Below are 25091 nucleotides of genomic sequence, written 5' to 3'. Positions count from 1 at the left end.
CGGGAGGGAGCGATGGAGCCGTGCACTGGTTCCCAGCCACGGCCGTGGGATCCCCTCTGGATCCAAAACCACCCCCGGGAAAGGGATTTGGGAGGAAAAAAATTCAAATAAAATCTGCCTGGAAGCAGCTGTTGCAGCTGGGGGGTCACAGTTACCTCTGAACTGGTGCTCAGCATTCCCGGGATGGGGGTCCCATCCTGCCCATCCGGCCCCGACACCGCGGGGGCACGTCGGGGGAGTTTGGGGGGTATTCAGTATTCCAGAGGAGCAGCGGCCACGTCCCTCCTCCTTTGTCTGCTCCTGACCTTTCCCAGTGCCGTGTGGCTTCTCTGGGCTTTTTTTCTTTTGAAGGAATTTGCCCAGAAACAGCCCACACGAAGGGGAAAAAAAAATCCCAAAACAAAGAAATAATCTAAGCAGCTGCTTGAGCCAAACAGGCGTCTCTGCAGGCATGGGCTGCAATCAGCCTTTTTTCCCCCGTTTTCTTGGATTTGTATGTAAAACATGAGAAGTTCTGGAGGAGCCATCTGGCTTGAGGAAGCGCTGACTCGGTGCAAGTGAGCCAGGCTGGTTGGGATTGATATTCCAGCAGCATCTCGGGGCTGGCGGGATCAGAGGCCCTTTGTCGTGGGAAGAGCCCGGCCAGGCTCACAATGGAGCAGAGCCAGCCCTGGCCCCAAACCCCAGGGATTTCACCCCAAAGAGAGGCTTCTACCAACCCTCAGCTTGCGGGCTGGGTGCACAGGGAGTGAAAAGTGAAAATAAACAGAGGGTTTGGTGTGGGCACCTGTGGGAGCACAGGGGGATTTGGCTGCAAATTTGGGTTAAATCCTGATTTTGTGATGTGCTGTGGTGGGTTGGGAAGGCTCGAGCCTGGATGGAGGGATTTAGTTATCAAGGATAAGGAATTTGACCCGTTCCTGCTGTGTGGACACCCTGCAGTGTGAGAGGCTGGGCCAGGCTGGCAGTGCCTCCTTATCCACAGACAAGCATGAGACGGATCCACGAGGAACCAAATACATGTGGAACCAAATACATGTGGAAGAGACCAAAGCTTCCATCCCCCCAGAGCCTGAGCATCCCTCCAGGCTGCTGAAAATCTCCCAGGAAAAGGCAAACAGGGATGCTACACCACCTGTTCTGCAGGTGAATTCCTTGAATCCTGAATTTCTGTGCCAAATGCCACACAGGGATCGCAGCTGATGCCTTTTAAACTGTCATCTTGGATGGATTTGCTCCCACCAAGGACCTCAGTCAGGCCTCAGCATGAAGCACCAGCTCCAAAACTCTCCTAGATTCAGTTGTTTCCTCCTGGACTGAGCAAACACCCCAAATCCCTTCCTTGCTCCCTTGGCAGCTTCCCATTATTTCAGCTTTCAGCCCCCCAAGCTGATCGTCAGTAAATGCTGAGCGATATTACACACTTGGATGCATGTTTGTGTGGGAGCATCTGGGAGCTCTTACAGAGCCTCTGGGAACCAGATGGGAAGAGATGTGGCTCTGGAAAAGCCTTTCCTTGGACCTGAACTGGTTTTCTTTGACACACAGTTGCTGGCCCTGTCTGAAGATGTTTCAGTCGTTCTGAAAATCCTCAAATTCCAGGATTCTGCCCCAGATAAATAAAGCCCTCCATGGGTCGATGCCGAATGTTGATTTGGGCAAAACACAAGGAGAAAACACAGTTATTCCCTCAGCTCTGATCCAGCAGCACAGGGGATTAATCAGGATTAAGATCAGAGGGGTTTTCATCACGGACCCAAACCTGAAGTGATGAGAAATCCCTTGCCCTGGTCACACAGCTGCTCCACTGGCTTTGATCCCAAATCCGCTTTCCCCTGCTCCCACTGCCAATTTGGGTGACTTTTGGCCATTTTAGTTCCCATCTGACTCCACCACTTTTGGACTCATCACCAGGGGCTACATCCAAGTTGGGAAAGCACTTGGGTGTCTTTCATTCCCCTCAAAGCAGGAGCAGCTCTTGCAAAAGGCCGACGGACACCTGAAGGTGCCTCAGCTGGATGTTTCCAGCCCCTGATCCATTACAGGCAGTGCTGCTGCTCTGGGATAACATTGGGAATTTAACAGCAGAGCTGCAGATGAACCAGATGAGTTCATTTAAGGGCAGGGGAGGAGCTGAGGTGCTCTCAGCTTCGTTTAAAAGCTGGTGATGAGCCAAGGGGACACTCGGCTGGTTCAGCACTCGGGGAGACCTTGGAGGCCCTGAACTGAAATCAGGGATGGACAATAAGGAGAGGAATGGGCAGGAAGAGCCTCTTCCCTATAAATCCAGGAATGTAACGTGTCCATGTGGCATGAGCTGCGGGCTGAGAGCTGGAAGGCTCAGGAAGGTGCTTGGGGGTTGTATTTTTGGGTGGCACTTGCTACAAAGGGATTCTGGGTGTCCCCATGACCTGGATTCCCAAATCGTCAATTCTCAATTAGGAAGAAATTCTTCCCTGTAAGGATGGGGGGGGGGGCTGGGATGGAATTCCCAGAGAATGCCCCATCCCTGGAAGTGTTCAAGGGCAGGCTGGAGCAACCTGATCTAGTGGAAGGTGTCCCTGCCCATGGCAGGGGGTGGCACTGGATGGGCTTCAAGGTCCCACCCAACGCAAACCATTCCAGGATTCTCCAATTCCATGATTCTCCATCAAAAGGGATGTTAAAAGGAACTGTAACACCACCACGTTGCATCTATGCCCGCGTTTATTTATACTGAACAGCTTTAAAAATACAGAATAAAATAGCTTTATCTACTATTATTCACAACATCTGGTCCAAATATTACATTTTTAAATATTTAGTTGTTTAATGAAGCAATGTTAGAAAAAAAAACCAAACAAACCATGAGATAAAAAAAAAAAACAAACAAACCCAAACCAAAAAACAAAAAACCCAAACCAAAACTCCATAAAAGAATTACACATCTTGGAACAACAACAACAAAAAAAAATCAACACCCTCCCCCAAATAAACTCTTGCTGTTTAACAAAAAAAGTTTTACAGCCAAAGTCAGTCACAAAAAGTTATGGAAAAAGAAAATTTATCCCCACTGCCTAAGAACAGTCAATAGTTTGTTACGCCAAAGGTTGTTATGAACAGACAAATACAAGAATTTGGACTGGCAGTAAAGATGATTGACCTGGAAAGGTGGAGGAAAAGCCAGAGTACACAAGGCAAGTCGAGATTTCCCTCTGATATCCATAGGTAAGGATGGCAACAGCCACAGGCAAATGGGAACCAGCCAGGGATACTCGGGATGGCTCCCAACACGGATCCCAACACTTGGAGCAGCCCAGGGAGACCCTGGGGACTCGTGGCCTCCCCAACCCCACAGCTCCACAGCCCTGAGGGGGCCGTGAGCCTCCAAAAACACAGAGAAACCTGCCCCAGGTGGGACCTCTCTGCAAAAAAGAGTGAGCCACAGCACCCCTTGCTCCAAAAAAATCAAGGAAAAAGGAAAGTGAAGTCGCTTTTGGTTGCAAAAGGCCACGGAAAAGAAACGTGAAGGTCGTGCTGGTCTCACACACGCGTTTTACACACCAAGAGATTGATTATATCGAGCATAGTTGGGGTGGGTGGAGGCATCCAAGGCTCACCCAAACCATCAGACACCAGGGGTTTGGGGCCACGTGTGCCTGGAGTGCTGTTTATACCCAGAATGATGTGATTTGCACACTTTGGAAGGATAAATGTATCAATGAGGGGTCGCACTGATGCTCCTCGGGGAGGGTTTTCTGTGCAAGCGCCAATTGTGCACCGGGAGCCCCGAGGGCTCAGTGGGGAAAGGAACAAGAAAACCCTTCAGTTTTGGGTAGGAACACAAACATGGGTAAATAAAGTATACACAACCACTATAGATTCGTCAATGAAGAAATTCTACCATCACATGACATTGTCATGACACTCATACCACTCCCTCCCAGGAAAGCGCCGCCGTTATCCTGAGTGGAAATGTTATTTTTTAATATATGGAAATAAAATACTGCAATATATTCATGTACAAACCAAGTTGTCATATTTCAAGTCAGTATTAAAAGGCATAAAAGCAAATTTGGGGTTTAAAAGGTTGAACTTTCTGAGCGAGGTACAAGGTGAAGTCCCTCTAATATGACAACGTGAGTCAGCCACAGCCGGCAGCTACGAAACCTAAATTTCTATAGGTATAATTTGCAAGTATTTGCTTTAGAAAACGTGTTTCAACATGTCAGCAAGAATCCTTAATTTAACCTAAAAAAAATACAAGAGAATATCAATTACAAAAATCCCAAGTTACTTTGTTTGTATACATTGATGCCACTTTTGATATGACAAAATGATATTTCTACCATGAATATTTGCCCTTCCCTCTTATGGTTGAAACATCTCATCACCTCTTAACTCACCTCTCAGGTGTTGCCTTCCCTGGGTGGTTGGAGTTTGGCTGTTTGAAAGGTAGGGAAAAAAACAGAGAGGAAAATACGGTATTGCATTTACAGTCAGGTTACATCTGGATGTCACCAGCAAACACGACATGACGTGTTTAAATGCTTTCCAAACTGCAGCTTAATCCTCCAACACACCTTTCAGCAGCTCAGGATGGGCACCCAGCTCCCCTGGAATCTCACAGCAGCCACTGGGGTGGAAAAGTGACCAGGAAAAGTGGCCATGGGAGGGTTTAAGGCCCAAAATCACCTGCTGCAGCTGCACAAACCCAGGGGAAACTCAGTTATTTCCCTCACAAGGAAAAGCAACGGGTCTCCTTGCACTGGCAGCACTGGTGGGGTCCAGGTGCCTCGGGAAGGGAAAAGGGAGCTTCTCTTCCCAAGGTACCTGTGACAGCTCTGTCCTCGCTCACCTCAGCCCAGGCCACTCCAGGTGCTGCCTCTGGCTCCATCCCGACCCTTCCCTGCACATCCCAGGGGCTCCAGCAGGTCTCCTTTCCCAACCTGAGGCACACCTTTAACCATTCACCCACGGGATAAGGTGGAGAGTCCTCAACTGACAGACAGGGTTACAAAAATGACCAGAACCTCAACTGCTCCTCGGTGTTCCCTGCCCTGCCCTCAGCCAGGGGGGAACGGGCACAGGAGGGCCCAAAGTCACCAAGAGAACAAAACCCAACAGTTAAACACAGAACTGGACTGCACCTGTTCAGGGAGTCGTTCCAGTGCTGCAGGAAAGGAGGAGTGTTCTGCTCCAGGGAGGAGGAAAACTCCCCCTGGATTCAGTGCCCTGGAATCTGAAGTGTCTTGGCAAATCCCAGGTGAGGCAACACAGAACACACATGGCTTGACCTCAGCCAGGGTGAGAGGAGACAAACCTCTCATCACCTCCTCTCTCTGAAGTTCTCCAAACTGCTTGGGGGAGGAGTTGGAAAGTCTGGGAACAGGGGTGTCCCTCCTGTGCCGCTGGACGGGGCAGCTCAGCTGCTCTGAAGTGGCACCACTGGAAATAAAAAGGTTTTTTTCTCCATTTCTCAACTTTTACAAGATAATCAACTTTGGCATTTTACATCACCACAACCCCTTGGGTTGTACAACCACCAGAGGTGGCTTTTGTTTTCCTTTGTTATATGTATTTTTAACTCCCCCACGTCTCACACACATCTTTGGTTGAACTTAAAAAGTTGGGAAATCTGGAAGCTTCGTGCCACTGATCAGAGGTGTCTGCACTCCAACTGTGTGCAGGTGGACGTGGGAATGGAACACCTGACTACCTGGAGAGGGAAAGTTTAAAAAATGAGGAAAAATGACTTTGTTTCACAGGCAAACAAACCTCGTCTACTACACAACAACTCTTCTGACCAGCTTTCGAGACAGCCCAACTGACACCGAGACTGCAAACTACTGAAAGTTCCCCGAAGCAGGAACAAAGGCATGCTTGGATATGGAAAAAGCAGGATAAAATAGGTTCTGGAAACAGCCATGGCATGCTGAGAATATCCACGGAATCATTCCGACTCTACACTACTCAGTACTGATCCGTTACACTCCTGCCTTGCCCTCCCACCCCAACCCCTCCATGCTTCAAAAACCCAGAACAAATTCACCTGGAAGCAGAGAAAACAGAGTTCCTGCGCTCCTGTCCAGTAGTCAAAGTTTGATAAATATCTCAGGGAATTACAGGATCCACTGTTATGGTTTTCCAGGAATACAAAACGCAAGCACCGTAGAGCATTACTGGCCTTGAAATTACATTACACGACATTTCCCTGATGATTCCACAGCTGAAAATGCTTTTTGGGGCCACACTGAAGTCTAAAACTAACTTGCAATAGTAAGAACATTAAACAGGAATAAAACTGTTAATTATGAATGCATGATGAGCGTGAACACCCACAAAACATCAGAGCTGAGACTATTCCAGGAAAAAAAAATCTCTGAGTGGTGCCCTGATTGGACCCGATACCCGTGAAACCATCCGTGGGTGGGGCCGCCAGATGTAGTGTCTCTGCCATTCCAAACCCCCTTCCCAGCAGGAATGAGCCTCTGGACAAGCCCCACAAGGAGAGAAGGAAGAGGCAAAGCGACGTCAGCCGCTCGTGCAGCATCAGCTGTTGATATCCCATAAAAACCTCCTGCCCAGATCCAAGTTCCCACCACTGGCATTCCCTGCACAGAGACAGGGGTTAACTGCTTAACTGCTCAACTCATTGCCCTTGCTGTCTGGGAAACATCTTGCTGGATGCAGGCACTGGGCTGAAAAACCACCAAGTCCTGTCTGGAAGTTCAAGTTTCCCATCCCTGTAACATTCCAGCCACGTGTCCCTGGGTAGAAATCCTGGACACTGGGATTAGCTGGGGGAATCCCAGGTGGAAAAAGCAAACGTTCAGAAAACGAGAAATGGTGTGAAAGAAGTGGCTCCTGCAGCACTGAGCCAGCACAAATCAGTCCTGGTTTTCATGGGCAAAGTTAGTACAGAAATTTCCTGTCTTAGCACTGGATGTGCCACTGGAATTGTGGATAATTCAAAATAATACTTTCATGATTTGCCTTTATCAACTGAATCCAGTTTTCAGGGTACTGCAAATATGGAATGTGCAAATCAGGGAGTAAAAAACAAGATCTATGGGATTTGACATGACTAGAAGTAACTATTTTTCCTTTTTTCTTTTCTTCCCCCCCCCCCCCTTCCCATGGATTCAGATTTCCTGGCATAACCAACATTGCCAGCAATGACTATGCCAAGTGCCAGGACTGAGGGCTCCAATAAAATCAAAATTTAAGTTAATTAAAGTTTTTCAACAGCACCTACACACTTCCAGGACCTAAACCCATTTAAAATAAACAGACTTAGGTACTACAACTCCCCCAAACCCCTGGAATTTGCCCCAGAGACACCAGATCTGGCTCCCACCACCCACAACAGGAAAAGCCTTTTTTTTTCTTTTTCTTCTTCTTCTTTTTTTTTTTTTTCTTCTTTTTTTTTTTAAATCTGTCTCAGCTCTGGTTCCAGAATTTAAATGCAGATATACAAAACATATATTTTAATGCTTCTTAATCAGCAAGAAACTGCAAATACATCTTTTACTACAACTAGATAATATAATTTCAACTAAGGCTATACTGTAGCTTCTGAGTCTTCGTCTGAACTCCTGCAGTTACTGCTTTTCCTGAAGCCTTTCCACGTGTATCCCATGAAGGTGGGGCTGATGGGCAGGAAGCTGAAACACCTGTATTTTTTAATGAAGTTCATGCCAAAAGGCAAATCATATGTTTCCATGCCATCCAGAGATTTGCTTCCTTTCCCGATCCCTTTCTTCCATTTCCGTATTCCCCTTTCTTCAGGGCTTCCTAGAAGGCAAAACAAAAGGGAAAAAAAAAAAAGATATATATTCCTGGATATCTTTATGTGTACACACAAGTAATAAAGCAGAGGTTAAAAGAAGGAAGAAAAGCTCAAGGCTCAGCCACCACGTTCAGCAAAGCTCTGAAAAGATCTTCCAGACTCCTCAGAAAGGCAGGAAGAGGGAAAAAAATACGATGTTTAATTTCTTAAGTGGAAGTCGGGGCAAATTTTTCCTCTTGAATGGAGTAGGTTTGGATCTTAAAACAATTTTCTCTGCCTTCTGAAGACTGCTGTGGGTTGGTTTTGATCAGCTCTTTGGGATGTTTATAGGACAGAGGGCTCAGCCCGGAAAGGATTCCGGGGGGTTCTCAGGGAAAGCCAGGCCAGGCCTGCAGGTGTGAGGAGGGAACAGCAAAAGCAGGGATGTCTCCCTGCTCCCCTGCCTCCCTGGAATGCTGTTCCTGCAGAAAGGCAGCTGCTGCTCAGGATAAGGACAAGCCCAGTGCTGACCTGGAATGGTGTTGTCCAAGATAAAGGCGACGCAGCCCCCGACGAACATGGCTGTGGTGAGCAGGACGTTCAGCACCTGATCAATTCCTGCTATTCCTGCAAAAAACAGGCACAAATACAGACCTTTTGTCATTTTTATCAGGCATATACACATCCTGCCAAGTTCAGTGAGGGATTTGTTCAAACAGGACTCTGGAAAACATGTGGGAATTAATGCAGAAGAACCTTCACCTAACACAGCCCCCCATGGGACATTCTGCCCCAAAATGTAACTCCATGAACTTTCAGCTGCTCATAATAATGTCACAAAACACCATTTGAGAGTCTACTGCAGACACAGCTAATTTAAACTATTGATTTTTTATATACATATTTTTTTTATTATTAGAAAACTATAAAATGGAAAAGAGAAATGTCCAAAATGTAAAATGGTGTGGGATTGAAGTACCTCTTTTTATAAATCTTTACTTTTTAAAAGGGTAAGATTTCAAAACACCAGTTCATGGCAGAACATTCTATTAGTGTGTGATCACCCACCTCTGCCTGAATGATCTGCTTTGTGAACCACTTAAAGTAGGACAGATATGCCCTTAAATCTGGGTCTGAAGTGACAGCTAAATACTGTCAGTTAATATTTCCTTTAAAAACACCCCAAACCAGTGAAATATTCCTTTAGAGAGCCCATCTCTGATGACACAGGATGCCATGATCACTGCTGAGAAGGGAATACTAAACCAGAAAACCTTCCCCATGGATTCCCCAAAGCTACAATTTAACAGCCTGGAGTTCATTAAAATTAAAATTCCCATTCAGAACATGTGTCTGTAGTGACAAAAAAATTCAACCCCCTCCTCCCTTCCAATTTTTACCTTGGTGCTTCCCCTTAGTCTTTTAACATCATTTACATCTCAGATTCACCCTTTTTGTCTTTTTTTCCTGGTGTTTGCCCCCTTTCATTGCTCTATGGAGTACCAAGAAAAAGCGGGAAAACTTCAGCTGTATCCCACTGAAACATTTAATTCAGGTCTCAACATCCTAATTAATTCTCCTCAGAGAATATATATATATACACACACACACACACACATATAAAGCTTATCTGTATCTACAGCTTTTATTGTCTCCAAATACTTTGGTTTTTCTCTTACTGACCTTTCCATTCCTTTGTACCTGTTTGGACTTCCCATGTGAGTAGAAGGGAAAAGCAGGTTTTGTGTGGGTGAGCAGGAACACGTACCTGTGACCAGGGGGTTCTGTTTGAGATAACTTGGGAGGACAAGCCCAAAGAAAATGGAAAATCCAAGGACAAACAGATTCCGAGAGGAGTTTAAATCAATGAACTGGAGGTTTGACAGACCCACAGCTGTAATCATCCCTACAGAAAAAAAAACAAACCAAAGATCAGCTTTTAGATAGGCTTTTCCTTCAAAAACAGATAGAAAAATACATATGAACACAGAATTAGAGTGAAAAAGAGGAGTAAAGTCCATATTACCAAAGAGGGTGCAGAAGAGAGCCCCCAGCACGGGGTCGGGCAGGGATGCAAAGAGGGCACTGAACTTCCCAACCATCCCAAGGAGCAGCATGAAGGCAGCTCCATACTGGATCACCCTGCGACTCCCAACCTGCAGGGAAAAAAAGAAAAGACACTGGAAAAAGTCTGCACTTGGTCCAACTTCACACCTGGAAATTTATGTTGTTATTCTCCTTCTCAATTAAATTTCTTCTCAAGCTTCCTGTGTGTTTCTGATGGTGCTCAGAGGCTGCAGGGCCTTTCCAAGTGGCCCAGCTGGGACAGGGCTGTGCTCCAGCCTAACAGAACTTGCTTTAATTTGGGTTTTGTTAACACCAAGTCAGCTTTAAAACCACGTGTAAATGCTACAGCACAACCACCAGGAAATGTGGTGCAGGCCCAGCTACAACAGAGAAAGCAAGAAGAGAGAGGCCACACCTGGGAGAGATGGAAAATGGAACAAATAAATTCCATGTGTTGCTGCCCTTTGACACAGCAAGATGTGGATGAGGTGAAAGAGGAGTGGGATGTCTAAGCTGACATTACCAAGGTTTTGCAAAACCCCTCTGAGACCAGGACTGAGTTCACTCCACATGCAAATCAGGGCTGTGCTGACACTGAAACCAAGGGCCTGTACTTCCTTCCCAGTTTTATTTTAAGCATCCAAACTTCAGGCAGTGCTTGTCTGTGTTGCAGTGGTAGATGAAGAACCTGAAGAGTTGATATTTTAACACTGTTCCAGTGCCAGAAGAGGTGCCCCAGGGACAAAAAAACCCCTTTTTACACTGTAAGGTGGTTTCTGGCAAAGCCCTTTGCAGGTCTCCTGGTACAGAGTGTTCAGGTTCAAAGTGAAGGAGATATTAATTTGTTGACCAGGTGTGGCTGAGCTAAATGAGTGAAATGAGAAACACAAGACAGAGCAGGCCTGAAAAATGGTCCTTCTCTCCCCCCCTTCCTCACTGCTGAGCTCTCAGGTGGGATTGTTCACCTGCAAACAGGAGCTACACCAGCAAACTGGGGAGTTCACTAAATTACAACAGAGTTTAACTTGCACCTTTCTCTACCTTATGAAGACATTAATTTCCTTAGGGGCACCAATATCTTGCTCTAAAATAGAGTATCATCAATATCTTGCTCTAAAATTATCTTCCTGCATGAAAGAGGCAAATTCTTTAGAGACCCACATGCTGGTGACACTTATTTATGCAAATGCTCAATCACTGCAAGGCAAACAAATTAAGCTCCTCTGGAAAGCTCCTGAAAACACCCTGGGCAGCACTTAGCTCTGCCTGCATATTTACTGCCAGCACACACATTTAGGGTGATTATTTGGGAGTGCACGAGGTGGGACCTGGTACCTCCAGTTCCCCACCACCATTATGGCATGAGCTGCCCAGACTTCAGCCCCAACTGATCAGAGTTAATTGATGCTCCCCTCATCAAATAAAACTCACAGACCAGCTCAGAGATTGTGCAGTGTTTACATCCTGTTGGAGCCTGAAATTTAAGTTCTAAGTGTCATTCTATATCAATTTCAAGGAGGGTAAATGCCTTTTGAAATGATAGAATGGGATCACCAGGATGATGCAGCACTAAGGATTTTCCCCTCCCAAATAAACAACAGAGTATCCACATGCCAAAAATCTATTTAGGCAGAAATGAAGTTGAAATACTGTTAGGAATTTAGGAATGAGTGTGCAGGCAGGAAAGCTAGAGGAAGCACTGGAGCAGAGCCATCCAGCTGTGCCACTCTGGGTAAGGCACATTCACTCCTCCACCACATGCTCTGAACAGACTAACTGTGGTCAACCCTGCTTCAGCTGCCATCAGACATTCATTCTTTACTGTCCCAAAGCAAAATGCCCACTCATTTCTGTGGGTTGTTAATAGAAAAGTGTTGTTAATTCATATCAGCCCCCATGAATAACACCAGAAAGGAAGCAGAACAGAATAAACCTTTCTTTAAGGATTTTTCTGACTAAAATTTCTTCTGGGAAATTTCCATCAGCAGCTGAATGGCAACTGGTACAGACAGCAGATGGTGCTGTTAGTGTTATATTTCATCCTAAACCCAGTAGAATAATCCTTTGTGCAGGAAACAAATGGTGGTAGATGATAAATGGGTGAAGATAAATATATCATTTATATTGTATTAGGTCAGAGGGATGAGTTATTGGAAGCACAGAACACACATTTTCCACCTCATGTGCATGAAGGATTTATGGCTTCCATGCAAAATCCACAACAAGATGTACCAATTTACAACATAAATTACTGCTACCAATGTTGCTGGTATTTCTTAACAAGGTTAAATTAACAATATCAAGCAAATCTCTCTGCATCCCAAGGCCTCCCAGTTCAAGGCACTCATCCATCCAGTCCCACATGTGAACAAAGGGATTCCTCAATATATTTTGTTGATTAACACCCCAAAAAATACGTAACCCCTTAATCAGTGCCTTAAAAACAAACATTTAGGGTACATTTAACTCTCAAATTACCTTGACTGCAGCGTCTGTGTCAGTGTACTGATGTCTGTCCTGGTACAGATGTAGATAAAGCCCAAGGACCACAAATTGCACTTTACTGTGTTCAAGTGAGGCATTAAAAACAGTCACTTCCCTACTGATGCCTTCAGAGCCAAGACACCCAAAAAGTACCAATTTCTACATAGTTTACAGTGTTTATGCCTCACTCAAACCACCCCAGAGGCCTGGAATGCTGCCTTGGTTTTCCAAGGGACAGTTTATTTGGCAGCATCTGCTTTCTGCAGGTTCTAACTGCCTTTTACTCTGAATAAAAAGATCTTTGAGGCCCTGATGCAGAATAATGCATTTCCACCAGAGAACAGCTGGTACAGACAGGCAGGTGAATTCAGAATGATGTGTAAAGTTTGTCTGCACGAGCAGAATGGTTTCCTGGAAGAGGATCATGCTGTGAAACGTGAACGTAAGGAGTACACCTGAGGAGATGCAGTAAGTCCCTGAGAGCTCGAGGTAAAGCACATACCTTTGTGATGCCCAAGACACCAATGTTAGGGCTGGAAGAGGTGGATCCATTCCCTGTCCCAAATACCCCATCCAGAACACAGGAGAGACCCTCGATAAAAATCCCCCTGTAAACCACAAACAGAAACCAAGAGTCAGTTTGTTGAGCACAGACTCCTCCAGAGGGTATTTTATGGCTCAGGGTTACAGGGGGGCTGTCAGGGCATCTGTTCCACTATGGAATTATTGTAATTCATGTTTCCAGCTCCAACAAACCTGGAACACCCATTTGAGTTCTGTTTTCTGAGTCTTAGATACCCACATTCTTAAACTGAGGAAATTACAACATAATTCAAGTCAAACTTTAAGAGCTGCTCTTTATTTCTCCAGCTGCATTTCAGGTGAATTTGACAAAACACCCCAAATTCCAGACCTGATTTAGAATTCTGTCCCTATGGAAACCATGCTATCAACTTCCACAGACTCCAGCAAGAACAGGACTGGGATTCCAATGCTCCATTTGCAACAAAATAATTTCACATGACAATTGCATCTTGTATTTCAGCTTCTTGGCCCTTGTGCTTGACCAAACTGTAACGTTTCATCTCGGAGCACATTCCTGTCTTATCCCAAGGGGAAAAAAAAACCAAAAACCCAAGCAGCTGAAGACACTGCAAACATTTCTGGTTTGGCCAGACCTGTTTATTGCATGGATGGGTGGAGGAGGAGCACAGGACAGCCGGGCACAGGCGTAGTAGTCCCCGATGGACTCGATGATGCTGGCGACGACGGCGCTGAGCATCCCGATCACCCCGGCAGCAGAGATGGTGGGCAGCCCCCACTGAACTGTGGGGAGAACAACACTGAGATCAACCCTGCCCAAAAACAACTCAGGTACCAAAAAATACAGCCATTTCACAGAATCATGGAATTGTCTGGCTTGGAAAGGATCTCTGAGATCACCAAGTTCCACCACTCCCCCAGCACTGCCAAGGCCACCACTGACCCATGTCCCCAAGTGCCACATCCACAGGGATGTTAAATCCTTCCTGGGCAGGGGGACTCCACCCCTGCTCAGGGCTGGACAGCCCTTTCCAGGAAGAAATTTCCCCAATATCCAGCCTGACCCTCCCCTGGCACAGCTGGAGGCCGTTCCCTCTCCTCCTGTCCCTTGTTCCCTGGGAGCAGAGCCCGACCCCCCCTCCCACTCCCCCCTCCTGTCAGGGAGTTGCAGAGCCAGAAGGTCCCCCCTGAGCCTCCTTTTCTCCAGGTTGAGCCCCCCCAGCTCCCTCAGCCCCTCCTGGTGCTCCAGCCCCTTCCTCAGCTCCGTTCCCTTCCCTGGACATGCTCCAGCCCCTCAATGTCCTTCTACTTCTGAGGGACCCAGAACTGTCCCAGGATTCTGGGGACAGTCCCTGCCCTGGGCCCGTGGCCACACTATTTATGCATCTTTAATGGAAACAACAAGCTCCCTTCACTCAAACACAATCTGGCAAGTCCACGTAGATGAAAGAGGCAAAGGAAAATCCGCCAAACCAACTGCTTTGATCCTGCTTGGAAAAGTCCCAAAGAACCACAAAACCCCACCAAAAAGAATTCCTCCTGTTCAGAAGGCAGGAATTTGAGCTACAGCTTGTGGGAAAACAATTCTGGTCAGTGAGGCAGATGCCACTTAATTATTACTGCTCAAAGAACTCAGCCTTTGGTTATGAGTTTCGGTTATCAAACAGGATGGGCCACAACCAGCTCTGATCACTGCACAAACACCTCCCCGCTCCAAACTTTTGTAGTAGAGAAAATAAGATTAATTTAAGCCTGCAGAAAAGCTTGGCAGGTTTTCCACAGCAATTGCCTCTATGCTTTTATCTCTTGGAAATAGATGAGCCTCTTGCAACAAAAGGAGCTTGAAATCACACAACCGTGAATGGAGTTCACAAATAGGAAAGGTCTAATCATGGTGAAGTTTTCCTCCTCTTCTTTCCCAAAAGCTTCTATGCTTCATCTTCTGCTTTAGAAGTGGTTTCTTTTAAGAACTAATCAGAACTAAAGCATATGGGAAACCACAATGAAGCTGCCTCATGACAGTGGAGTGATACTCCTAACAATTTATATTATTTTATTCTCTTATTATCCCTTAATTTCTGAGCAGCACAAGGTGAACCAGTTGTGTAACACTATCTCATGCCATAAACCCAGCCTTTAACACCTTTAAACTCAGAGATGGCCAATAAAAGAATACAAGTATCCAACTGTTGTATGAAGTGTTTGGTGTTCCCTTGTAAATACTTTCATTGCCCGTTGATAAGCAGGGACTGGCATTCTCTGACTTGCCCATCGGCCCAATTCCAACCCCACTCTGGCAAGTCAGGACATTTTTGTCATTAACATTTGTGCCAATTCAGGGATGGGTGTCTTTGGGGCAAGGAAGTGCAGTAAGCTGGGAAAACCTCCACACAATAGTGATTCTTTAGACAACAACTCAGTGACTCCAGTGGCTCTACGGGAGCTGAAATAACATGACCTTGTCATTGCACAACACCAACAGCACTGCCAAGGACTGAGCAGCAAGGACTGGGAATCCACGTTTGATGGAAAGTCACAAAATGTTATCAAGAGTTGCCCAGATAAACCCTGCAAGTGCCTCCTACAAACTCCAGTGTCAGAAACAAGGCCTTTCTTGGGTGAGATCTTTAGGTATCAATGAAAGGGGAAAACGAGAAAAAACCATCAGCCCCCCCATGGCTGTTGTTAGATCAGTGCATGCTGGAATCATGGAATGGTTTGGATTGGAAGGGATCTTGGGAGATCAACCAGTTCTGTCCCCTTCCATGGGCAGGGACACCTTCCACTAGCCCAGGTTGCTCCAAACTGGCCTTGGACACTTCCAGGAATGGTGCAGTCACAGTTTCTCTGGGAATTCCATCCCAGCCCATCACAACCCTCACAGGGAAGAATTCCTTCCATCTATCCCTGCACTGTGGCAGTGGGAAGCCGTTCTCCCTTGTCCTGTCCCTCCACTCCTTGTCCCAAGTCCCTCTCCAGCTCTCCCGGAGCCCATTTGGACCCTGGAAGGGGCTCTCAGGTCTTCTCTGGGCAACCTGTGCCAGGGCCTTCCCAAAATCCCATCTCACCCCCCACTCCCTGTCATTTAAATCCATTACAGTGACAGGTTAATCCCAAGTCTTTCAGCTGCCTCTGGGCTGGGGCTGAGGAGGGTCTGAGAGCCCCAGTGCTGCTGGTGGGATGAGCTGGAGCTGCCAGAGATGGGCGAGAACATGGGATGGTTTGGGTGGGAAGGGACCTTGGAGATCATCCAGTGCCACCCCCTGCCCTGGGCAGGGACACCTTCAACTAGCCCAGGTTGCTCCACCCTGGCCTTAGACAATTGCAGGCACAGCCCATCCACAGCTGCTGTCGAAGTTCCTCGGAATTTATCACTGAAACAGCAACACTTCTGAAACAGGAGAACTGACACTCACAGGGGTATTATTGGAAAAACGGGGGTATTATTGGGAAATCTGCCCCTCAGAGCAGCCCAACTTACAGGGATAAGGGACCTTGAACCAGGGGGCCACCCGCAGCACCTCCTGGCGAGCGTCCGTGCGCGCGTAGAAGCCGTACTCGGACCTCTCCGAGGGAAACACTTTAGTCACCGTGAAGATGAAGCACAGCAGCCACGACACCAGAATTGCCAAAATTATCTGGGAGAGAGGAGAAGTCAAACTGTTAAAATCAAATCTCGGCAGCAAATAAGCAACCAACAGCTCCTGCGTGGAACATTGTCAGCCCTGGGTCCGAGGGGTTTGAGGGCTGAACAAGCAGCAAATGCTGTAACAGATCCTTTGGGTGCTTCCCCCGGCCCCCGAGGAAGGTGCTGTTACAAAAGCTCTGGAACTGGAGCAAGTCTCTCCTCTCCTTAACAAATGGGAAAGTCTCCAAGTGGGCACTTAAACAAACTCGGGAATTAGTCTCAGTTTTACCAGAGGAATGAAAAGAAGCCTTTCAGGGGGGAACTGAGAACTGCTTTGGTAAAATGAGACGATAACGATCTCACCATCCCTTTTTGGAGGGCTCAGTTTAGGCTTTCCCTGCATCCACAAACATCCCTTCTTCTCTCCCTCTTCCCTCCCCTCCATGATCTTCATCACTCCAACAACCCCTCATCAGACATCAGAATGGGATCTGGCAATGAGAATACTTCCTCTGGCCAAAGAGCCACTTAGTTTCCAATGAATCCATTTAAGCTTTTACCTCCCCTTTGTGATCTATTGTATTATTAAGAAAAATCAAAACTGAGATAAAAAAACCCCCCGAAACACAAATCAGGGTTTTCTTTGCCAAGTGAAGAACAAGTTCAAGGACTTACAGGGAACATCTTGAAAAGCTGCAGCCTGTATGCTGTCCATCCTTTCTTGGATTTGTAAATGGGTAAGGGGAATTTGACATTTCTGGCATACTGAGAGAACAACAACACTAGGAAAATAGTCCTGAGAAAAAAGGAGGAGGAGGGTGGGACAAAAAAGACATGTCATTAGCACCAATATATTATAAATCCCTCCCAGCATTAACCTGTTCAGGTTCTTCAGACACGAGACATAAATGTACATTTTCAATTTAGCACGAGACAAGGCATTTTAAGAGAACATAATTTTAAATAAATTATTATTCCACAAAGGCCAAAACAACAAAATTTGGATTCTAAAGTGCTGCAAAAACAGCCAGCACCAAACAGGTAAATGAACTAGGAATGGATTTGGGCTGAAGGGAGATTTCCAGCCATTCCTGTTCTGTGCTCCTGCTTCTTTTCCTCCCAAACTCTACCTGTGCTCCAGGTCTGCTGAGTACGAGGACCAAAACTTGCTGAAAACAAGGAAAACTGAAGGCCTGTGTACAATAATCTTTACATCTCAAAATTTGCATAAAACTCAAAAGCACTTGAAAATTTTCTGTGAGGGAAATTATTTCTTCTATTCTTGAGAATCCTTTTTTTTTTTTTGTATTTGCATCTAAACAGCTGCAAATGAAGCAAAATAGAGCCCAAAAACCCAAGATTTCATGCAATTGCATTCACCACTTTTAGATGCTAAATTATTATGCATTTCCCCCCTCACTGAAACTGCCAAGCTCCTCTACATGTTAAAAATCCATTTTTACAGCTAAAATAAGCCCCCACTGCAATGCAAAATAAGAAGCCAGGGCACGTTGCTCATTTCTGAAGGAGCCAACCCCAGCTCTGCTCTGAAAAGGCCTCACAAAGACTGAGCTGTCTGAAGAAGCAAAGCTTCCCTGAAATCTGAGATTATGTTTTTATCAGCTGACTTTAAAAAAAAGTGGATTTTCAGCCTCTCTCCCTTCTCTGTCCCAGCTCAGCTCCAGTGTCACACACAAACCAGCTTTATTCTCCCTCAGTCTCCAGAACACAGAGCACAAGGAGGGGCATTTACAGCCCCCACTGTTGAATGAAAGGCACCTTTTCCTTGCAGGAAACACTTTGGCATCTCTCCCAAAGTCCATTATGGAAAGATGGGCTCCCCCCTCTGAGGACAGGTAGCTTTGTATTTTGATTTATTTAGCACAGAGTTGTAAAAAACATACTACTATTATATTATTGCAATTAACATTACATTGGCTCCATGGCAGAGGGGCTTCCTGCCAGTCTGTAAAATATCCCCAAATCTCTTAAATCCCAGAAGTTTTATTCACCAGATAAAAAGCCCAATTCAGGAATAATTTCCCTTTTTACAGATCATGATGAGATGTGTTTTATGGATTAAATTATTCCAGCTTGGCTCCTGCAGAACAAGAGAGGTCAGAAAACTGTTTGGGAAACTGGGAATATTATCCAGTAGCACCTGTAGAAGGTCCCAGCTCTCCCACAGGTGATGCTGAAGGAAGGACTTTTATCTCATTACAATTTCAAGAGCCACATCTTGTAGAGCTCACAGTCACTTTTGAGAGGCCACGGGAGTTATTTCCAACAACCCACATTTTCGCTCTGCCAGAAGCCAGAAATACTTATTGACTGGGTAACATTTAAATGCTGCTCCTAAATTGATTTGGTTTTTTCCATCTGCAAAATGTCAAGTTGAATTACACGTTTCCATGTCCAACTCCAAGATCATTCATTTCATGGGAGTCCCAACTTGCAGGGAATTTGTTTTACAGGCAAATAAAACGTTCCTTTGGATCAGCTGCTTAACATAATAGAATTACAAAAATATTCATGATGCTCCCATCCAAGATAAAAGAGAATTAAAGAGCCCTTTTAATCATAAGCTGCACTTACAGAATACTTTGCATGTTCAAAGAACTGTGCAAACAGATTAGTCAGATCAGAATCTGATCTCATCAAGGCATTCCTTCCTCCCAGAGCCAGCACAGTTGGGTGCTGAACACTGACTGCAGCAACTGCTTCAGCCAGTTCCCTTCTCCCTAAAATTTGCTTTCCAGCCTCATTTGGCTGGTTATCCAGCTCATGGGAAGCTTTTGTCTTCATCTCGTTTTTCCCAGCTATTCCTTTTTATACCACTGATCCCAGTTCTTTAATTTCCCTGGCACACACACCAGGCCCTGAAATTCCCTCAAAAAGCCTTTCTGTCCACTAAATAGAAATCTCTCTACTTCTGGCTCATCCACTGATGGCATTTATGGAAATATTTGCTGCTCCCTGTCATCACACAGATTTCTCTTGGACACAGGTAAGCAAAGCAGTCCCAGTGACAAAGGGACCAGTACCACCAATGGGATTTGCCTGCTGACACAAACACAAAACCAGAAATGCAAATGGGTCACTCATCTCTCTGGTGTTTTGCTAAATCATCTCTTCTTATAGCACTGAAGCCAATCCAGCCAGTGGCTCCCAGACCAACTCTTGCTTTACAAAATCCTGCTCTCCACACCCTTCAGTTATTGTCCTTTCCTGCCTCCTCAAGGTCACAGAAACACAGAACCCCAGAATGGTTTGGGTGGGAAGGGACCTCAAACCCCACCCAGTTCCACCTCACATCATGGGCAGGGACACCTTCCACTATTCCGAGTTGCTCCAAGTCATCTCCAACCTGGCCTTGGACACTTCCAGGGAGGGGGCAGCCACAGCTTCTCTGGGCAACTGAGCTGCTGCTGTCATTGCCAAAGTGCCAGCTGACCTTACCCAGACCCACTCACATTCCTATTCCTGCACAGGTTGTTCCTCCCTGCTGGGGAGTCCTGCAATGCCACCTTTGGTGTCCCTCCCTGCTGGCAGCACTGCAATGCCACCTTTGGTGTCCCTCCCTGCTGGCAGCACTGCAATGCCACCTTTGGTGTCCCTCCCTGCTGGCAGCACTGCAATGCCACCTTTGGTGTCCCTCCCTGCTGGTAGCACTGCAATGCCACCTTTGGTGTCCCTCCCTGCTGGCAGCACTGCAATGCCACCTCTGGCAGCCGAGCCGGCCCCAGCTTTTCCCTGACACCCAACACTCCTACATGACAACTCACCAACGGGGCCCCTCTGGCCTGAGCCAGGAGCACCCCCCAGCAGTACTTACAGCATGGCAATGCCCCAGTGCTTGCCAGCTCTCTCCCCAGCAGCCTGGAAGCCGGAGAGGCCGATGAGGGCCACGGTGGGGGTGATGGTCAAGGGGCCGATGTAGCGCAGGAGGGCCCCGGGCAGGCCGAGCAGTCCGATCACCACCTCGATCAGGGAGGACATGATGATGGCACCTTGGATCTGAACACACAACAAGGGCAAAGAGCCACCTCAGTCCCCTCTGACAGGCAAAGCCAAAGCGTTTCTTTTTCTGCTCTGGATTACAAACTGCACTTAAAAAGAATTCAGTGACACAGAAGAACTCAGTATATTTTTCGTCATAAAACAGCTCATTATGTTTAAGTGACTTATTGCTTAAGCATAACACTTATGGTTTGTTTTTTTTTCTCCACAAAACTATTACACAACAGACCAGTGGGCCAGTCTGGAAGCTGTGTGGAAAGCACATCACACTGTCAGACAGGAGACCTGGGGTCCAGGCTAACCTTTAAGCTCTCAGATCGAACGGCAAGGGTTGGTGCGCCACGAGGTGATGCTCCTAAAGCTCCTAGGGGCAGAGTGTGTCTGCATTGGTCACAAGCGCTCCTTAGAAGCTGGATTAGAGCAGCGTTGTGGTCTCAGGAGACTGTCAGCCCTCTTGGCTGCAGGGCTCTTGGCAGGATGTAGCTATGGTTTGAACATGGGGAAGAGAGAGGGGTTGTTTTTAATTAAGAAAAAGTTGGCAGCCCAAAGCAACGGGATGGGAGATAAATTCCATGACACACGCCCTCGTTTGGACCTGGCTATCTACCACTCCAGCGTGGTACAACCCTCGTCCTGGGCCCTGCAGGGCTGAGAGTGGAGAAGGACTTTGGGGGAGCTCTGCAAGTCTCTTGGGAGAATCAACTTATCAGGAGAGTCTCCAACTTAAAAACTCTTGGGGGATGACCCAGCTTTGCTAAACTGTGGGTTCATCTTCCAGGGGCCAGCCCACTGCACAGGGCCAGCAGGCAGCAGGTCTGGCAGCAGCTGAACTGCTGCCAATGAGCACAAAGCAGAGGTACAAGAAGAGTTTTCATCTCACTTGAGCATTTCACTGCAGGTCTTTTGGAATGTGGTAACTAACTCCTGGTATTTGCTGTCCAGTACGAACAGGTTGGAAAGATGAAAGACTTCCATGAGATGAGTAAAGGGATATATTCAAATGGAAATCGCAGTGAAAGAAGAAATTACCAACTTAAAGACAAGGACACACAGATGTTTGGGTGAGAAACTTAACTGGAACTGGACAGAGGGACAGCTAAAGGCAACTCCCACATTACCTCTCGGATCCGGGGGTACCAGATGTGCTCAGTGTGCGGCAGCTCTCCTGTCCTGTTTGTAACTGTTATATCTTACAGAGAGGAGACAAGAAAACACAGGCATTTATTTATTTATTCCTCAGCCACTCTGCCATCATTTCCTACAAAATAAACCCCTCCTCATGCTGGGTCTGACGAAGGAGCCTGGATTTACACAGAGAACAAGCTCTGCAGTGCTACGAATGAAGTAGCAACAGCCTCACACTCCCCAAGAACCAACCCTTCATTCCACCCACTGCACCAAAGTGGGAACAAATCCTAACTTTCAGGAAGGAAGGTCAATTGGGGATTCCCTTCCCACTCCAATAAACAGATGAATGGAGAATTACTCGAGTGCACACTGGAATCACAGGCTCCAACTCCATCAATTTAGGTCACCCACTGAATGAACTGACCCATGGCAACAACCCCAACTGGTATCTTTTGAAGGTGAAAAGGTCCAAGAGGAAGATGCAGCAAAGCTCTTTTGGAAAGGCTGGAGTAGTGGGAAAAAGCCTTTGCCATCCAAGGTTATCAGACAGGATTTTCTTTCGACAAGATGTGTATTCAGTTACTGGCACATTTTGAATGTGAACCAACAGAGATGCTTAAACATATAGATAATATAAATTAAATTATTAGAGAATCCAAAGGAGCCCTGGGAAGAACTTTAGGTAGAAACAAGCAGCCTGATTCTCTATGGGGCTGCCTCCCACTGCCCACAGCCTTGTTACTGAATAACCACACCCCATTAAAAAGAAAACTGCCAGAGGAGTTTCCACTTCAGTTTCTAACCTAATTTAAAAGCCAAACACCACATCCCAATGAGCTTTACTGCGTATTTCCCCTCTGAAGTTAAAACCTTTCAGGATGATGACATTAGCAAAGGAAGAGCTCAAATGAACATCCAAATCTTGTCAAAACCTGTCAGGTATGACTTAAACAGGGAAAAATCCTGGTCTTGAGGTGATGCTGAACATCAAACTTCCTCCTACTCAACTTCAAAGGATTCGACTGAACTTGCTATTTCCAAATATCGGGAAGGAACATTTACGGAATGTAAATGTAACAGAAGAATTACTCTGTGCTACTGCTGGATTGCTTTTGACAACATTTTTTTAATATTAAAAAGCCCCCAGAAATAGAACTCCACAAGGGCATTTTCAGGAATCTTCTTCTAAGGCACGAAGTTTAACATCGTAAAAGGAGAGACTTCTCCTATTCCCTCCTCAGCACTTCCAGTTTCCCCCTCAGAAGGTTTGGCTGTTGCACTTTAAGTGATCTGGGCCATTGGTCACTTCACCCTGAACAAGCACAAACGACAATTACCTGTGTTATTACATTTCCACTTCTCCAGAGAGAGTATTGCTCTGGCAGGTGCTAAGAATGCAAAAGCACTGGCTTGGAACAGGGGTAACCTGTTGGAGGGAAAGGAGAGATGGTGACATTCAGTGGTGCCCCAGCACCGTGGCAGGAGGGCAGCTGCAGGCGGGTGGTCACTGAGACTCAAACCCTCAGCGAGTCAGGAAGGTGTGAAATGGGAGAATTCCTCCTCAAACAAACCCAGCCAGTGAAATACTCACAGACTCCCCAAGCCAAAGAGCCAACACCACCCACCTGAACTCCTTAACCAATCTGCACCGGGTCATTCCAGGCACCAGGGGCTGATGTCAGGTTTTGACTCAGAGCTCAGGGATCCAGATGCACTGTCTGGGGTAACCACCACACAGACTGCTGAACAGGCAGCTTTTCCCAGCCCACCACAGTTCACAAGCCCTCTGCAGGGCCAGCCTGCAGGCTCAGTGCCTCCCCTCTGCATGACTCCAAGCACAGTCACTCAAACATTCATTTGGAAGTGTGTAAATAACTGCGAGGTTGATAAAAGCAGATTAGATGTTCCAGGTGCTTACCACCAATAAACACAAACACTGCAAGAATTTCAAGATGACATTCTTAGCATTGGTGTTTATACTTCCCAAAAGATCTAAGATCGAAAGAGCATCTACCAGCATCAACTACGTGTTTACTGACCTCACTGCAGGTCGTGTAACATAAATATGCAGATGTTACTTAACTACAGACAAGGTTCACTTTGAACTATTCTATAAATACTGACAGTAATTGCAATAAGATTCCCTTTAATAGCAGATCTCAAAGTGGAACACATGGTTATTGCCCCTGGGCTGCTCCATGTTATGACTCTTACAGCCACAGTGAAGCTCCTCGAGGGAGGGCAAACACCAGGAGAGGAGACAGAACTGCAGCAGAATCACACAAAGACCAGAAAAGGCTCAAAGGAAGAAAAATAAGTGGAAAAAGTCCTGTACACACTGAACACAAAAAAGATCAAACCAGAAGCATGTTACTAATAGTTGTTAGGTTTACAGGCAGGAGTTGGAGCACCACTGGGAAGCACTTTGGGCCTTGGGCACCCTAAAAACCCACCGAAAACTGCATCAGAAACTTCAACTTCATACAACTCATGAGCCATCCAAGCATGGCTGACTGGATGCAATTCCCCCTGGGAGTCTCTCCAAGCACAAATCCCAGTTTTATCTCTGGGAAGAAAGACATGGTTGGCAGCTCAGTGAATGATTCACCTTATTTTGCAGGTTCATTAAGCAAACTGAGCTGCTGGTGCCCATGGCAAGATCTGCAACACCTGAGACAAGCTGTTACTGCTCCATCCCACCTACACAGCCCTCTGTACCTCCAGAGATCTTGTAAATACACTTTGCAAACACATTCTCCAGTGATGAACTCAGCTGTACTGAGACCTGGGTCCAGATTGTTCTGTATCACATTAAATATCCTGAATAATCAGATCTCGGCACGTCCTGTTTAACCTTTACATGACACAGATCCAAAAGGACCAGCAGACTCAAAATAGTGGGGTTTTTCCCTAAGCAGGAGGGAAAAAAGAAAAAAAAAGGTATTTCGTTTTATTTTTTAATTTTTTACTCTTATTCCTCAAAATCAGCCAACCAAGATCCGTCTCTTTCTGAAGAGACAGCTCCAGTCTGGAATGTGACTTATGGATGTTAAGCCAGGTACCCACTGCTAGTCAGCTGAAGCCCCAAAAGCTTAAAGTCCTAAAGCTTGACTGGGACATCATTTTAATTTCATGACTAAATGATCAAGTTGCTCAGTTTTGGCAGCAGTCCTGTGAGGACGGAGGGGTTTATGCAGTTAAAGTCATCTGGAAACGTCTCATTATCCCAACATGTCCCACGGATGCAGGAAAGCTCAGACAGTGATGGGCACAGCAACAACCCTGAAATCTGAGGCAGATTAAAGCTGGGTTTGATTGTCTCAGTCACTAATTACCCTCGATCCCTGCCAAGGCTCCTGGCTCACCCCACAACCTGGGGAATAGCTGGAATTCCTAAAACCAGTCTGGGTACCAAAGTGCCCGCAACTCTGCCTCATAACTGAGCTAAATCCTTCTGTAAGGACCTTTAAA

General features: G+C 46.3%; 1 protein-coding gene across 1 annotated transcript in view; it reads right to left on the bottom strand.

The window, feature by feature from the left end:
* Positions 1-2688: 2688 nt before the first annotated feature.
* The window catches only part of SLC23A2 (solute carrier family 23 member 2), a 33442-nt gene continuing 11039 nt past the window's right edge, over positions 2689-25091 (bottom strand). The window contains exons 5-15 of the mRNA XM_032712547.1: positions 22958-23046; positions 21611-21681; positions 20308-20489; positions 17148-17268; positions 16326-16482; positions 13480-13627; positions 12804-12909; positions 9777-9906; positions 9519-9656; positions 8282-8377; positions 2689-7776 (exon numbers count right to left, since the gene is read on the bottom strand). Coding sequence (XP_032568438.1) covers positions 7544-7776; positions 8282-8377; positions 9519-9656; positions 9777-9906; positions 12804-12909; positions 13480-13627; positions 16326-16482; positions 17148-17268; positions 20308-20489; positions 21611-21681; positions 22958-23046 — 1471 coding nt within the window. The 3' untranslated portion in view covers positions 2689-7543. The remainder of the gene's footprint in view (positions 7777-8281; positions 8378-9518; positions 9657-9776; positions 9907-12803; positions 12910-13479; positions 13628-16325; positions 16483-17147; positions 17269-20307; positions 20490-21610; positions 21682-22957; positions 23047-25091) is intronic.

This window comes from Chiroxiphia lanceolata, chromosome 28 (assembly GCF_009829145.1).
Source record: "Chiroxiphia lanceolata isolate bChiLan1 chromosome 28, bChiLan1.pri, whole genome shotgun sequence".
NCBI classification, from domain to species: domain Eukaryota; kingdom Metazoa; phylum Chordata; class Aves; order Passeriformes; family Pipridae; genus Chiroxiphia; species Chiroxiphia lanceolata.
The sequence above is the reverse complement of the archived record's forward strand: the minus strand, read 5'-3'. Positions and strand labels throughout refer to the sequence as shown.